Here is a 15,365-nt window from a genome sequence, read left to right as displayed (position 1 = left end):
CTTAAGGAGCTGCAGGTTGGCCGAATAACAAAACAGCCTTAAAGTGTAGAGCCCCAGAACAGGGAGAACACTTGGGAAATAGCCAGGCATGGACTCCTCGCTCAGAACAGTGAATACAGGCAGGAACAAGACACTGGGAGATGGCTCTCAAAGTGTTGCTTTTCTGCTGGTCCAGATGACCAGGAAGCTTCCAGGTCACTGAGCAGGTGGTGGTCAGAGGTGCAGACACCAACCCCCCCCGCCTTGTGCCTGCCCTTGGAATGGATGTCTGGAGGGTCTCAGCGCCCCACTCCCACAGAGCCTATTGCTTCCAGGTCCCCAGGGAGGCACATTTTCAAGACTGGATCTTTTGTTTAGTTCTCCTGTCCCACCAGGACCCTGCTTTGCACCCACTGCTGCGTGCATGCACGCCTCATGCTCACACCACCATCACCTCCATTCTGTTTAAGCCCATGTCCACACACTCAACCCATGCATCATTTTAGTGCGCCTACATCTCTGTGAAAAGGCCTTCATTTTTAAATGGTTTTTTTGTTGGTTTTTTTTTTTATCTTTGCTCTAGAAGTATATCTGATTCCATTAGCTTAAACTTTTGCAAGCATTTTTAATCTCTTACAATGCAGGTCTCCACAAGGTAAGGCCTCAGGTCCCCGCCCTTTCCCTCTCACACCTGAGGTCCCCACTGTGCCTCCCAGACTTCAGTGGGTCCCCATGCCCAAAAGGCACCATTCTCTCCACCCAGAGACGCCTACCAGCCTCTGCCCTTAGCCACTGTCCCTTGTCATATTTGAAATTTCTCTTCCTGGCTTCATCTTGACTTCAAGAAATAATATAGAAAACAGAGCTGCCTCACCTGGCCGCTGGCGCTGGGCTCTGATTGAGAGGTGGTTCCTAGGTTCAGCCTGGGACCCAGCTGAGCCTAAATGCCTCTTAAGTCTTTTCCGACAGGGCCCACGGGTTCCATCCCACCCCCTCCCAGCTTCCACTGGACCCAGATGAGGGTTGGGGGATGGAGAATCGGGGAAAGAAGTCTCCAGGCTGCAGTAGGTGAGTGGGCTTACTATCTTCTCTGCCTTCCCAGGATCCACGCACATTCTCACCCCACAGAAACTCCTGGACACGCTGAAGAAGCTGAATAAAACAGATGAAGAAATAAGCAGTTAAAAACATAAGCTGCCCCTCAAATCCTGGCTCCCTTCCCACAGTGCCCTGCAGCTCCCCAGCGCGACGCCTCGTTTGCTCTGCTGCCTCCCCAGCCCTGCACGCCCTGGCCACCCCGTTGCCACGCTGAGTTCTCCCGTGCGAAGACATTCTATCTTGTCCTTTGAAAAGCAAGAGAGTAATGTGTTGTTTTTTCAAAATGAGTATCTTCTGTACGTATCCCACAAGATGTTCCCATGCGAGCGCCACACTGCAGACGCGTCAGAACTCTAGACCAAGTGGACTCTCTCCTTATTTATGACCCCATGACTGTATATAGTCCTATGCCCTGTGCGCACATTGCTTGAGTTTAGAAAGGTAGATGTGTGGGTGTTTCTCAAAGCCTGTTTGGGCGCATTTCTGTTCTTGATGGGAATTGTAAGGTGTCTGTGCCCCAGGTGGTCCACATTTCTCTCTCCAGTCCCTGCTCACCGCCTGTTCTCAGGCACAGAGGCTGGAAATGGCGGTGAGCAGACACCTCCAGAGGCCAGCATGAAACAGGCCTCTTTGCCTGGTGTTGCAGCTGGGGGGAGGGGGACTTAGGATGTCCACAGGAAGCCAGTCTGGGTGCCAGCCAGTGTTGTTGCCAGAGCCTGGCACTACTCCCCTGACCTGTGTCCACAGTGCTGTACCCTGAGTTAAGTCCTCCAACCTAGCTCAGCATGCCTTGCACCCTCAGTTCCTCAAGAGAGGAGTTAGGCACAACCAGCCGCCTTCTTTCCTCGGGCTTCACTTGAATGGGGTCAGCCTGGATAGAGGTCAAGGGTCAGGAATGGACTGGAAGATGCGGGTGTGGTACTCTGATCAAAGGGTGCTTTGCTAGAGAAGGATTGTAGGCAGGCCTGAGGCATGGGGGCACCACTGATGGAGTCCCCACTCTGCGAGTGATACCAGTCAGAGTACCCTGGGTTTAAGATGGCTCATCAATCAATCATAATTTTGTGTAATGTACAGTCGTGTGCCATTGTGGTTCTATGAGAAAAATGATCATTTTATTCTTTATATTGAAATCATCGCTGTATAAAACCTAGCTAGCTATAAAGCAGAAATTGCAGAAGCAGATGCTGGAAGGATGGTTTTCATCCTCAGGACGCAGCAGCTCGCTGAGCGCCTCTCGCTGTGCTGCTGCAGTCGTGAAACACAGGCAGTGGAAGTCACAAAAACGTCCCAGCCCAGCCCCCTCCCGCAGACTTGTGTGTATTACTGTGTCTCGTGCTGTCTTGGCAGATGTGGTGACCTGTGCTCTCTCCTCTCTCATGAGTTCAGCCCCACCCTTCTCCCTCCAGCAACCCTCTTCCTTAGGACCAACCCTAGTAGCACTGGTTGATTTCTCCTGGAGCCGCTTCTCCGTCCCTTCCCACCGGTCAAGCAATGCTCATGCTTCAGGACCTTGTTTGTCGAACATGTGGGGTTTCCTTTATGTTATTTATATAAATAATTTCTCAAAAGGATATTTAAAAAAAAAGCTAGTCTGTCTTGAAACTTGTTAACTTGAAACTCTTGAATCTCAGTGTTTTAAGTATGGAAGCGCAGCTGTGTACCACTCTGTACCGTCCTGTACCGCAGCATTTGCGTTAATAAAGACATCAGCGCTCACCATGGTGCCCGGGCCGCCTGAAGCTGGTTTTACCTTGGGGAGAACAGAGGCCGGCCACCCCACAGCTGTGGTTTGGGGGTGCGCTGGATCCAGGGGATTGTGACTTGCATCACAGCACAACGTACCTGCCTCCCCATTGGGGACAACACTTGTATCTAGCCTCAGGCAGGAAGGCAGTGCTGCCTCCGCTGGCATAGTAACAGTCACCTTTAGTCCCAACACTTGGGAGGCAGAGGCAGGGGGGATCTCTTGAGTTCAGCCAGCCAGATCTACATAAATTCCTGATCTACAGAGTTCCAGGTCAGGTCCGGCCAAGGCAACAGTGAGATACTGTCTCAAATGAACAAGTAAAAATAAATAAGGCCTGCCTAGACGTGAGGGGAGCTGCTCTTCAGCCTGTTCCTTTCTAGAACGCCTCTGCCTCAGACACTGCAGGACCCGGTCCCAACTTGAGTGGAGGTCCCAGTGCATTTAGAGCACTGAGATGTCCATTGATGTCACTGCCCCTGCCCCCGCCCACATGTAGGAAGTGCTTCCTCCAGTTTGGAAGCTGGGTGTCCTGTGACCTGGGGAGTCTGCTATGAGGCTGGCCCAGAGGGGAGTAGACACCAGGTCAACATTACCCATAAACCAAGGACTCAGGGCACAGAGTCGTGGGCTCATTAAATGCTCTCTGCTGAGGTATGGATATGGCTTGTCCCTAGACATTCATGTGCTGGGAGCTTGGCTCTCAGGTGGCAGTCCTGGCAAAGATGGAGGGAAATGACTGGGTTGCTGAGGGTACTGGGTTCCTGCCAGAGGGCTGTTCTGTAGTCAAGCCCGGCCTCTTACTGCCTCCATCTCCGAGTCTCTCAGCAGACCCCGCTCACACCTCCAGGAATCAGCCATCAAGTGCGAGGCCCTGGACCTCCATCAGCAGCTGACTGTGCCAGCCCCAGGGGCACAGGCTTACCACCCCTGCTGTTTAAGAAGCTGAGAGAGAAGAAATTTTCATTCTAGGGCTGCCTAGACTACAGAGCAAGGTCAAAGTCAGCCTTAGTGAGACCCTCTTTCAAGACTGAAAGATAAGAACTTGAAAGTTGTGTCCAAAGCCAGCCAGAACATTAGCCTGGTGTGTGAGGCTTCATCCCAGCACCACAAACCACAGTGAAAGGCAGCCAATTAGTGCCCGGAAGCCGGCCCCACAGTTAGGCACACTCATTATTCAGAGGGCTGGAGTTGGAGTCCCAGCACCCACAGGGTGAGTCAACACTTCCTGTAACTCCAGTTCCCAGGGATCTGATCCCTCTTCTGGCATCCATCAGCACTGCGCATAGACATTCAGGCAAAACATCCATATACACAAAATAAATCTTTTTAAGTCAACTACATAAACCCCTGTATACATTATCTTGCCTGGGTAACAGAAAATGATACCTTCACTGCAGGGAGGAATGTATCAACTCAAGGCTACTTTGTAGATCTTGCATATGTACCAAGTATTTTTGCCCAGGGTGGTGGAGGTAGGGGATCAGACTAGGCAACAACTACCCACGTCTCTAAGGTCCCAATGACAAACCCAAGTTTGATTCTACCAAAGGTCACCCACCCCCAGGAACCAGGGAGTTTGTTGGGCGTACTGGCAGAGCCTGAGTCGGAGCTCACAAACGAGAGCGTGGGGAAACCCAAAGCAGCCTCCCCGGAAATGAGATGGAATGGATGACCTCCAAGGCTACAGAGATGGAGCCCTTGCCTACTCTTCCTCGGCCTGTCTATGCTAGCCCCTTCCCAAGATCCTGAGGCCACGTGCAGTTAGGGCAGAATTGCATACAGCTGCTTGGGGGGGTGGCTGCACAGGTGGGTCCAGTGACCCCCCATCTCCTCCTGTGAGGGAAGGTCAACAGTCAACGAGCTCAGCTAAAATGATCTTTGCAAGCAGGCCTGAAATGGAGGCAGTTTGGCTTGGAGGACAGTCCATGGCACATCCCACCAGCTCCAGCAAGACTAGCCAGGCCTCTCCTAGGCATGTGTTAGCTGGTTCCTTGGTCCCTGCTGCTTCGCAGGTGTGGAAGCTGAAGCTTGGGGGATACACTGTTTCACAATGTTCGCTCCTAGAAGACTTCAGCCAGCCAGCATGTCCTGACAGCAGAGTGCCTGGAATAAGATCAAGGGACTTGAATTCTACACAGAGTAACTGTAGCAGCAGAGTAAATACCAATTATTCCTTCTCCCAGGGGTCACCTGTCCCCTCACAATGGGAATGGCTCTTTAGCCTCTTTCTGATGGATTTCAGGGCCGCTGTTCTCATGTTGTTGTGTGCATGTGCACTGGCGTGCAGGAGGCACTCAGAGAACCCCTTCAAAGAGTCCCTCTTCCTCCACCGGGGTTCTGGGCACAGAAAGCTCATATATGCTTTACTGAGCAAATTGCTGGCCCATGTTTTCTTATTTTGAGACAGAGCCTCGCTGAGTTGCCCAGGCTGACCTTGAACTTGTGTTCCCCCTGCCTTCACCCCTCAAGCCGCTAAGATCACAGGTGTGCATGTCCACACTTGGCTACTCTCTTGTGTTTTCTGTTCTGTTTTTTTTTTTCCCCGACTTCCCTTGGCCCAGGCTTTTTTTCATTCCTCTCTGCCCTAATCCCACCAGGCAGCAAAGCGGTGCTGTGTCCTGCCGCAGCCCTAGTGCCCAGCATCCCAGGGCTCGGAGGGAGCCTTGGTCACTCCTCCAAAAGCTGGAGTGTATCTTCAACACTGCAGCAAGCCAAAGCACGAGCCACCAGCCCAGTAACCCTGGAACCCAGGCCACGAGTTGTCCTTCCAGGTGCCTGTCCTTCCAGGTGCCCAGCTGTGTGTGACACCAGGCGTTCACACCCACCGAGTCAGAATGACCGTAGCTGAGTGGAATCCCCTCTAGTCCTCTGCTTATGATGGATGGTCCCTCCTGTAACATCCCCAAAGTTGAGCCCCCCTCATAGTGAACCCACTAAGTCTCAGTCATCACTGAAGATGACGGGCCCCAGACATGCCTAGGGACTAAAGAGCAGACAAACACGAACTGAAAAGAGCCCAATGTGACTGATAAGATGGCTCATTGCTGAAAGAACAGAGACCCGAGGGGCCAGCAGGGCATCTGCTAGCTGGATACCTACTGTCCCCAGTCCCATGCTTGCATGCTGTCTCCTTGACTCCAGGGGCTTTCCCTCCCTATCACAGCACAGCCAAGACCAAAGCTACTGAAGGAATTTCATCTGCCTGGGGTAGCAGCGAACAGATGCACCCTGCCACTAAGCTTTAAGGATATCCCAAGACTTCAGCCTTGGAGCCTCCACTAGAAGATGCCCTATGGCTGTGTCACTAAAGGATTGGCAGGATGGTCTAGGGGAGGCGCTTCCGAGCACGGGGCCCAGTGATTAAGTCTTCTTGTCCTTGCTAAGAGTCTATGAGGAGGATCCACCTGACTAGACCTCCAACTTCTGATTACCCAAAGTCTCAAAGTGACAGGCTAGTGATTTCTAGGGCTCTTGATGACTGTAATCAATATATCACATTATTTCCATTTGGGAGAAGGAAAGCTCTTCATGGAAAACAAATTTGTGCCCACGAGCCTGGCACCCTGCTCTGAAAGGCTAGGCCCTGAACAGATACAGGCTCCCTGCCCACAAGAGGACAGTGCCCCTTTAAAACCCAGTCTCCCTCAGTTAGGCTGTTGCTATGTATAGATCCAACTTCCTTAGCAACCACCTGGCTTCTTAAAGGGGACTTGGAAACAGTGGTTGCCATCGGCCATGGCTCCTAAAAAGAAGCTGAACAAAGGCGGCAAAGAGTTTGAGGGCAAGAAGAGGAAAGGGGGCAAGAAGGACACAAGTGCAGGCGTGAAGTCTGGGGAGTCCACGCTGGTGGAGGAGCTGAAGGAATTCTACCACAAACAGATCCAAGACCTGGAGGACCGGCTGGCCCGGTGGGTGGGTGGCAGGGATGCTAGTGTGCCAGGCCAGAAGCCCACACAGGCTCAGACAGGGGCCTTAGAGCTGGGTTCTGGCCTCAAGTAAACAGGTACCACCTTAGAAGGTGAACGGATCTCCCCACCCCTTCTCAGCTCCAGCGCTTGGCTTGTACACGTTACGTCCCAGGTAACCCCCTCAGCCCCTACCTCAGCAGGATGGGAACTTTTTGTTTGATTGGCTTTTGCTTTTTTGAGACAGGGTTTCTCTGTGTAGCCTTGGCTGTTTTGACACTTGCTCTGTAGACCAGGCTGGCCTCGAACTCAACCAGATCCGTCTACCTTTGCCTCCCAAGGGCCGGTTCAGAAAGGATCTTAAGCATTTGTATTTTAATTAGTGGAATACATTAGAAATAGCTCCCCCTGGTGGCCAAGAAGGTCACTTATTTCCTCTTTCTTTATGCCAAAATCCAGTGTTTGTTTCTCTAGGCTGGGGCTGTTTCCCTACGCGTATTTGCTTCGTTTTATAGACAGGGTCTTACTCTGTAGCCCAGGGTAGCTTTGAACTCATGTTAATCCGCCTGCCTCAGCCTCCCACAAGTTGAGGTTACAACTGTGAACCACTAAAGGGCCCTAAATGGGAACTAAAGGGGATTCTGACTGGGCGGTGGTGGGCGCACGCCTTTAATCCCGCACTCAGGAGGCAGAGAGGCAGGTGGGTCTCTGTGAGTTCAAGGCCAGCCTGGTCTACAGAGCTAGTTCCAGGACAGGCTCCAAAGCTACAGAGAGAAACCCTGTCTCGAAAAACCAAAAAAAAAAAAAAAGGGGGGGGTTCTACTTAAGGCTGGGTTTGTATGAAAGGACCCTCTTAATATTTAATAATAGACATTGCATTTGCTCAGTTTTCTTACTTTAAAGCTAATTTTGGGGGCTGAAGTGATGGCTCAGTGGTTAAGAGCACTGACTGCAGTTCCAGAGGATCCAGGTTCAATTCCCAGTACCCACAACTGTCAGTAACTCCAAGATCTGATACCCTCATAGAAGGCAAAATACCAATGGAAATTAAACAAAAGTAAATAAATTTAAAAAAAAAAACTAGTTTTTAGGGCTAGTAAGATTGCTTAGTGGCACTTGCCGCTCATCCCCAGGATTCAGATGGAGAACTAACTCCTGCACACAATGGCCACATGCATACACATACAAGTCAATAAATAAAATACGATAAGAATGTTTGTAAAAATATAGCTTCTGCCGTGCGGTGGTGGTGCACACCTTAAATCCTAGCACTCAGGAGGCAGAGGCAGATCTCTGAGTTCAAAACCAGCCTGGTCTACAGAGTAAGTTCCAGGGCAGCCAGGGCTACACAGAGAAACCCTATCTTGAACGCCCCCCCCCCCACCGCCAGAAAAAGCTACCTTGCTGACTATGAAGCTCCTGCTCCAGTGCCAGAGTCACACTCCCACTTAGAAAGAAATGTATGTGGCTGGGGAGATGGCTAAAGCACCAGCCTGCCACTCAAATGTGAAGGCTGGAATTTGAATCCTCAGCACCCATACAAACGAATAGGTGTAATCCCAGTCCCTGGGAGGCAGAGATAAAGGGTCCCCTAGGAACGAACCAGCTAGACTGTGAACTGAGTTCTGGGTTCAAGTAGAAGACCCTGCTTCAATATATACAGTGGAGAGTCTCACTTTCCTTATCTATAAAATGGGTATAATCATCACAGCATCTGCATCCTTACATGTCATTGGGGATCTCAGTAAATGTCAACCTCTGACCTCCACACACACACACACACACACACACACACACACACATGTGAATATGCATCCATTCATGAATACCACACATCTTAGTAAGTAAACATATAGGGAAATACAAGAAGGCCGAGCTGTTCATGATTGATGCTGCAGAAAAATCTCAGCTGGTGCTGAGTCTGTGCACTCGGGAAGCCCTCTGCTGTCTCCCTGTTTCCTTCCAGTCCCAGCAGAGAGCGCAGACAGATCCTGAGGCTCAGAGTCACCCCAGGAAGAGGAGGAAGCAGAGTGACAGCCCTGGCCTCTCTGACTCCTGAGGAGGCTGAGTTCTCTCCCCACACAGGAACCCATACCCTAAAAACGCCTTGTACACAGAATTCATTCAGAAGACTTATGAATACTTAAAACACTTAGGAATCAAACAACTCTCCAAATGCTTTAATTCTCCCACTGAAACCAGTAAACACGGTATTCTTAAAATGTACACATGTCCCTTGACCTAACACAACAGGTGAAATTGTATCAGGAAAAGGTTATTCGGTGCTTAAGTATCTGCCAAGCTGTTAGGTCCTGAGATAGAGGGGCAGGGGTGCCAAATGCAGAAGGGCTTAGCCAGCTTGAATGGGCTGATTGCAGGGACAGGCATTATGGGTAAAAGCCTTAACTTCTAGGTCAGATTTGCTTGGGCTAAAGTTCTAGTCTTGTCGCTTTCTGGTTTCCTCATCTGTGTTGCTGGGGACAAATGCAGACTTCCTGTGAACCAGACACAGGTAGGAACATCCGTTACCACTGTGAGCAGAGGGCGGGCTTAGTCCCCACAGGACTTCCATTCAAGTGAGGTAACCAGGAGCAGTGGCGCACATCTTTAATCCCAGCACTCAGGAGGCAGAGGCAGGCAGATCTCTGTGAGTTCGAGGCCAGCCTGGTCTACATGGTGAGTTCCAGGGCAGTCAGAACTATATATTCTAAAAAAAAAAAAAAAAAATTGAGTGAGGTAATAAATATAAAATGCTGGCTGGGGAGATGAGACAGTGAAGTCCTGACAAGCAGAACTAACTAGAGTTCGGGCCCCTAGAAGCCTTGAAAACAAAGTCACGCATGGCAGAGTCCCTTAAACCCTGCTTCTGATGGGAGAGGACTGGCGGCTCTCTGGAGCTCACTGGCTCACCAGCCTAGCCAAACTGTTACTCTCTAGACTGAGTCTCTGCCTCGGAAACTAAAGGTGGAGGGCTATCAAAGAGACACTCAATATCGACCAAGGGTTTCTGTGGACACGCACGCACGCACAGCTCTTTTCAGACCATGCAAAGAGAAACTCCAAATGGCCCCTGATGGAAAGGAGGGTCTGGAAGAGCAGGTTCGATGGTGCCTGTGACCGGGCCTGGCAAGGCCTGACCCGGCATCTCCACCCCACCCCAGGTATCAACGGAAGTGGGATGAGCTGGCTGTGCAGGAGAAGATCTTCCGCCAGGAGTTCGAGCAGCTGGCCAATAACAAGAAAGAGATTGTGGCCTTCCTCAAGCGCACGCTCAACCAGAGGGTGGATGAGATCACGGAACTCAATGACCAGCTGCAGAGCCTCCAGCTGGCAAAGGAGATGGAGAAGGATGCTTTCGAGGCACAGCTGGCCCAGGTGCGCCACGAATTCCAGGAGACCAAGGACCAGCTCACCACAGAGAACATCGCCCTTGGTGAGGGGACCAGGGGACCAGCCAGCACACCTGTGTGAATTGGCCACTGAGGGTTGCAAGGCCCAAAGCCACAGCTGTCACTGAGATGGGGCCTCACCTGGGGATTGGGGATAACAGCTTACAGCTACTTCAAACACTATCTGCCTTAACTGTCCGCACATTCCCAAGGGCAGAAATGTCCCTTCCCCAGTCTGTAGATGAGGAAGCACTTCAAAAAGATGGAGGGCACTGAGACTTGTCTGCCCAGGTTCAGCTGCAGCGGTTACATGCCCACATTACTCTCCTGTGGGGAGGTATCTTGAGATGGGCTGAACAAGGCTTGGTGAGACTAGCAAAGGGGGGGGGGGGGGCGCTCCAAAGAAAGGCTGTGTGTGTGCAGGGCCCGCTCCGGTGCATGCAGCCTAGTCCTGTTGGAACAGAAAGCACGGTGGGGGGAGGGGTGGGCAGGAAGACACAGACAAAGTTGAGACCTCGGAGGGTGTAACTCATGGCGCTCAGACGCTGCTCCTCACCAGCCTGTGGCCCTTGATGGGTAGGGGGAAAGCTGGCTGCCCTGGAAGAATTTCGGCTGCAGAAAGAGGAGCTCACAGACAAGTACCTGGTGCTGGAGGAGCAGCTGCGGAAGCAGGAGAGCGAATACAAGGACTATGTGTACAACCTGGAGAAGAAGTCTGTGCTGGATAAGGACAGGTGGGCAGGCTGGGGACCTGCTGGGGCCCACACAGCAGTCTCCAGCTCTCACACTCTCTAGAAGGGCATCACACACTCCCCAGATTGTCCTCAAAACCCTGGCCGGGATTTATGGAGGAGGAAAGAGCTTCCAGCCAGTTCCCGGCCCCAGCACTGAGCAGTCTTGGCCACGTGTCGCTTTCATTGCCTTTATTTAATAAGTGTGTTTCAATGGTTCAAATCCAAAGGTGCAGAGATTCCCTGAGGAAAAGACAGGGTTTCTCTGCATGTCTTTGGCTATCCTGAAACTCAGAGATCCACCTGCCTCTGCTTCCTAAGTGCTGGGATTAAAGGTGTGCACCACCACACCCGGCTATGCCTGGGTACTTTTAGATTCTCACCCAAAAAGGGGGTAACAAGACGTATACCCATCTGCTTGACTCTTCCTTCCAATCCCACCCTCCCGGTCAGGCTAAGGAAAGAGATCATCCAACGTGTAAACCTGGTGGCCACTGAGTTCCGCAAAGTGGCCACTAACCAGATGTGGGAGACAACCAGGCGGGCCATCCTAGAGAACAACAGTGTGACTTTGCAGCTGTCCTGGGTGACCCAGCAAGGTGTGCAACTCCTTCAGGAGAATGAGCAGCTCAGGAGCATCAAGGATAAACTGTACCAACAGGTGGAGCTGCTGGAGAACACCCAAGAGATCATGGCCAGAAACAGCAAAGGCCATCAGAAGGTATGACCACCATGCCCGCATATGAAATGAGGGTGGACCCCATGCCAGAGCCAAGTCATGAGGTGGGGAGGGTTTGCAGCAAGGGCTCAGGCTTTCCTTGTGAGGATGCTGGCCCTAGCTCTGGAATCTGTTTGTCTTACATCCCCTATAACTGAGTGGAGTCCACCTCCTAGCTGTTGTCCAGAGGTGGTGCCGGCCTGCTGTATCTCCAGGAGGGAGGGAGGGGAGGCCATCACAACCTACAAGCCCGGGGATCTAGGGCTAGACACCTGCCCACTGCTGCAGGTCATCCTCATGCTGACAGAGAAGTGCCGCCAGCAGAAGCAGGGCACAGAGGAGGCAGAGCAGCTGCGCCTCCTGCTGTCCCAACTGGAACAGAACTTCCAGCAGCTACAGAACGACAACCAGACCCTGAGGTGACTTTGGTGAAAGCCTGCCGGGGAATATCAGACAAGCTGAAGACCGGATTTAGGGCCCAGGGAAGAGGTGGTGCCGGCCACTGCCAGCAGATGGGGCCAGTTGTGGGCTTTTTCTTGTCCTGGACCAGGAGTGACAAGGACCAGCTAGAACAGCAGCTGAGGGACCAGCGGGCGGAGGTGAATCTGCTACAAGAGAAGCTGACTGAGGAAAAGAAGGTTCGGGCCAGCCTGGAAACAGTCCTGGCCCAGGCCACCGCGCTCCTACAGGACATTGTACAGGTGAGCAAGTGGCAGGAGACACCAAGAGGCCAGTGGACCAAGGACAGAAGTTGACCCCAAGAAATTTGGCCTCGGGGTCTAAGCTTAGAGGGCCTCTTTCCTGAGAGACTCAAGGACTGACTCTTTTTCTGATGCTGGACCTCAAAGATCCATCCAAGACGTGGCTCTGACCAGGCGGTGGTGGTTCACGCCTTTAATCCCAGCACTTGGAGGCAGGCAGATCTCTGAGTTCAAGGCAAGCCTGGTCTACTGAGTTCCAGGACAGTCAAAGATACAAAGAGAAACCCTGTCTCGAGAGAAAAAAAAAAAGAAAAAAAAAAGTTTGGTCTGATCATACTGAGGAGGCTGAGGCAGAATTCCAAATTCAAGACCTGACTGGGGCTACAGATTAAGTTCAAGGCCAGCCTGGGCAACTCAGTGTCCTAAAATAACAAGGCCAGGTACGGCAGTGCACACCCTTAATCTAGCACTTGGGAGGGTGGGTATCTGGGCCACTGGTCTTTAACCATCTTATATCACGCCAACAGATGCGAACAGATGCAGAAGACGGTGACTTTGACGTGGTGTTCCAACTGCAGCGCAAGGAGATGCTGCAGCAATTGCTGGCTCTGCTCAGCTCAGCCGTGTTTTCAAAAGCACAGTTCAGTGTGGGTCGCCACCAGGACCAGCAGCCCCAAGGCCCACCCAAAGAGAGGTGAGCAGATAGCCCTGTTAGGGACTTAGCAGACCCCGGCTCTCCAATCTCTCAGATTCTCAGCCTCCTCTTGTGGAGATGGAGGTGATAACCCCAAGTTCCTTCCCACAGCCAACTCAGCACCCAGGTATCCAAGAAGGCGGCCACGTCCCTGCTACAGAAGCTCTCCACCATCACAACCTACAAGCCTGGGGATCTAGGGCTAGTGCCTCGTCGGGTCCACATCCCACCCAACCCTCAGGACCTCAGGTTGCTCTCATATGTCACCAGAATGGGGATCTGCCAGTTACAGAACACTAATGAGGTAGGAGTGCCAGGGACCCTGGGGACAGCAAGCTAACTAGGGACAGCTGGCCCTAGTTTTTCCATGCTGTAGCTGGGTGGCTTCACGGACATGGTGGGACCTTGCTGATCCTCCCCACCTATAAAATGGCCTGACGAAAACGGGCTAAGGCATACCTATGCTACCACTGGGAAAGGGTTTGTGAGACCCTTCTGTCCCCACCCCATTGGTAAGGAATGGGTTAAGGGCTTAGTCCCCGGCCCCCAGGAGACTGCAGATTTCAAGCAAGCATCTTTTAATCTCACAGAGCTATCCATCTGGCGCTCTCAAAAGATTCAGAAAGTTGACCATTCCTAAGCCTTTCCTACAACGTAAGTAGTGCACGGAGAGACCAAGCCACCGCAGAAACAGACTATGGTGGCCAGTGTTCCTCTTTCAATCTGCAAGTGACCTGGGGCAACCCAAAAATTATATAAACAGTGGGTACCACCACATGTGTCGTAGCAGTCCTGTGGCTGTGTCTGGGCTTCGGGGCATCGGCAGGCAGTCAAACAGGCAGACATGTCCACTGGTCTCAGAGGCTCGATGGTGGCCCCTGGCTTCGAGCACGGATGTGGTCCAGAAGCAGGTCAGTGGCCTGATCCAGCAAGGGGGACAGTAGCTCCTGCTCCTCAGGGGAGAAGCAGCCCAGGACATGGGCTTGCACCATACTAGGGTGTGTGGGGCGCCCGATGCCTACCCGAAGTCTCAGCATTGCCTGTGGGGTGCCAGAGGAATGAGGGGGCCTTGGTGACATAAACTGGGGAGCCCATGCTGGCCACCCCCACCCAGGGCAGGGCAGAGGGGTAGACTCACACTGGAGTTCAGACAGCTAATGCAGGAACGGACTCCATTGTGGCCCCTTGGAGGAATGTGAGGAACCGTTAGTACTGCTGAGGCAGCCCCCTTCCCTTGCCCAGGCCTCCAGCAGAGTTAGGCTCAGCAACCCTACTCCACCCCAACAGAGGCCAGCATCCCTTACCCAAACCTGAGCACAGGTGAGCCTCACCTTGCGCTGCCCCCTAGCTTCAGAGCCAGCTTTCCCAGGGGCTTGTCAAGTTCATCATGCACCAGATAGATCTCCTCCGCAGTCAGTCCAAACAGCTCCGCTTGGCACACGGAAACATCCTAGTTATTGCCTATCTGCTCAGAGGGACTACAACGACCCCCACGGAGAAACAGGCTTCCAAGTCCTCAGCGTAGTAAGCGGGGCTCACCAGGCACTTGTCACAGTTGAAACCTCTCTCTGCTCCCTGTGCCCTCTTACCCATGAAGCCCACAACTCACCAGCTTGGGCCACACTGCGCCCGTTGACATTCATGAGGTGCCGTGGCCGGAGCAGTACCAGCTGGGCATCTCCAAACGGGGCCAGGGCGAGGTCAGCAGCGCAGCGAGAGTCACGAGCCCAGCTCTCCGCCACTCCTAGTCGCCGCGCTATTTGCCCCAGCACCGCCATGCCCACGCTGTGCCGTGTGCCAGGCATTCCATGGTTCCCCAGGCCAGCCACCTGCAGGCAACACCATAGAAAACAGATCCGATAATCTCACATAGGACCCTAAACAGTGGTCAGGAAACAGAGAAGAGAGCCAGGGTCGGGAAGGAGCGTTTATGGGCCTGGGAACTCCTGGAGGCCCCCACAAAACTGGTGGTGCCGCACCCCTGGTGCGGAGGCAGAACTCCTAAAAGTTTGGAGTCAGTCAATATTGCCGATCACCTATTTAACTAAGTAGAAAAACTGACAAGAAGTTCGGCAAGATGGTTCAGAAGATAGTGCACTTGCTGTCCTGACAACCTAGGTTCGATCTCCGGGACCCAACTCCCAAGTTGCCCTCTGACAGCCATACGGCACTTGCACGCACAAATAAATGTAACCTGAAATTTTAAATGTTAAAAAAGGGGGCGGCTGACAAGGAACACAGTGGGGCAGCATCGGAGCCGGGTCACCCACGCCCCACTCACCAGCCACCGCTTCCCGGGGAACCGAGCCTCCGAAACGCACTGTCTCAAAGCCCAACTCCGCCGCATCCCGGAGCGAAAAAGGCCGGACCGCAACATGCCGCCCCAATTCACGGCCAGGA

At 52.6% G+C, this 15,365-nt stretch overlaps 3 protein-coding genes across 4 annotated transcripts in view; 2 read left to right on the top strand and 1 right to left on the bottom strand.

The window, feature by feature from the left end:
- Stxbp1 (syntaxin binding protein 1) overlaps positions 1–2,796 on the top strand; it is a 61,602-nt gene extending 58,806 nt beyond the window's left edge. For both annotated transcript variants that reach the window (XM_057754487.1, XM_057754489.1), the window contains one exon: positions 1,082–2,796. Coding sequence is in view for 1 of the 2 variants with exons in the window: in XM_057754489.1 (XP_057610472.1) it covers positions 1,082–1,164 (83 nt within the window). In the remaining variant the exon portion in view is untranslated. The remainder of the gene's footprint in view (positions 1–1,081) is intronic.
- A 3,766-nt stretch (positions 2,797–6,562) lies between these two features.
- On the top strand, positions 6,563–13,718 carry Cfap157 (cilia and flagella associated protein 157). Its single transcript, XM_057755115.1, has 9 exons — positions 6,563–6,735; positions 9,894–10,165; positions 10,702–10,855; positions 11,306–11,573; positions 11,859–11,989; positions 12,121–12,271; positions 12,799–12,965; positions 13,077–13,269; positions 13,556–13,718. Exons 1-9 carry the CDS (start codon positions 6,563–6,565, stop codon positions 13,625–13,627), a joined length of 1,581 nt encoding a protein of 526 aa, XP_057611098.1. The 3' UTR covers positions 13,628–13,718.
- Positions 12,839–15,363, bottom strand: Ptrh1 (peptidyl-tRNA hydrolase 1 homolog). The gene is made up of 5 exons (XM_057754461.1): positions 15,247–15,363; positions 14,575–14,794; positions 14,297–14,396; positions 14,104–14,149; positions 12,839–14,005 (listed from the first exon to the last, which is right to left on the bottom strand). The coding sequence occupies exons 1-5, from the start codon at positions 15,340–15,342 to the stop codon at positions 13,823–13,825; spliced, it is 645 nt and encodes a 214-aa protein (XP_057610444.1). The 5' UTR covers positions 15,343–15,363; the 3' UTR covers positions 12,839–13,822.
- Positions 15,364–15,365: the final 2 nt, after the last annotated feature.

The sequence above is a fragment of the Chionomys nivalis genome, chromosome 22 (genome assembly GCF_950005125.1).
Source record: "Chionomys nivalis chromosome 22, mChiNiv1.1, whole genome shotgun sequence".
In the NCBI taxonomy this organism is placed as follows: domain Eukaryota; kingdom Metazoa; phylum Chordata; class Mammalia; order Rodentia; family Cricetidae; genus Chionomys; species Chionomys nivalis.
The sequence above is the reverse complement of the archived record's forward strand: the minus strand, read 5'-3'. Positions and strand labels throughout refer to the sequence as shown.

Excerpts from the sequence above, each read along its gene's own strand:
- Cfap157 (XM_057755115.1), top strand. The coding sequence starts at position 6,563 with ATGGCTCCTAAAAAGAAGCTGAACAAAGGCGGCAAAGAGTTTGAGGGC. Across the intron at positions 6,736-9,893 it reads CTGGAGGACCGGCTGGCCCG|GTATCAACGGAAGTGGGATG; the intron begins GTGGGTGGGTGG and ends ACCCCACCCCAG. Across the intron at positions 12,272-12,798 it reads TCCTACAGGACATTGTACAG|ATGCGAACAGATGCAGAAGA; the intron begins GTGAGCAAGTGG and ends TCACGCCAACAG.
- Ptrh1 (XM_057754461.1), bottom strand. The coding sequence starts at position 15,342 with ATGTTGCGGTCCGGCCTTTTTCGCTCCGGGATGCGGCGGAGTTGGGCT. Across the intron at positions 14,795-15,246 it reads TCCCCGGGAAGCGGTGGCTG|GTGGCTGGCCTGGGGAACCA; the intron begins GTGAGTGGGGCG and ends TGTTGCCTGCAG. Across the intron at positions 14,397-14,574 it reads GCGCAGTGTGGCCCAAGCTG|CGGAGCTGTTTGGACTGACT; the intron begins GTGAGTTGTGGG and ends CCGTGTGCCAAG.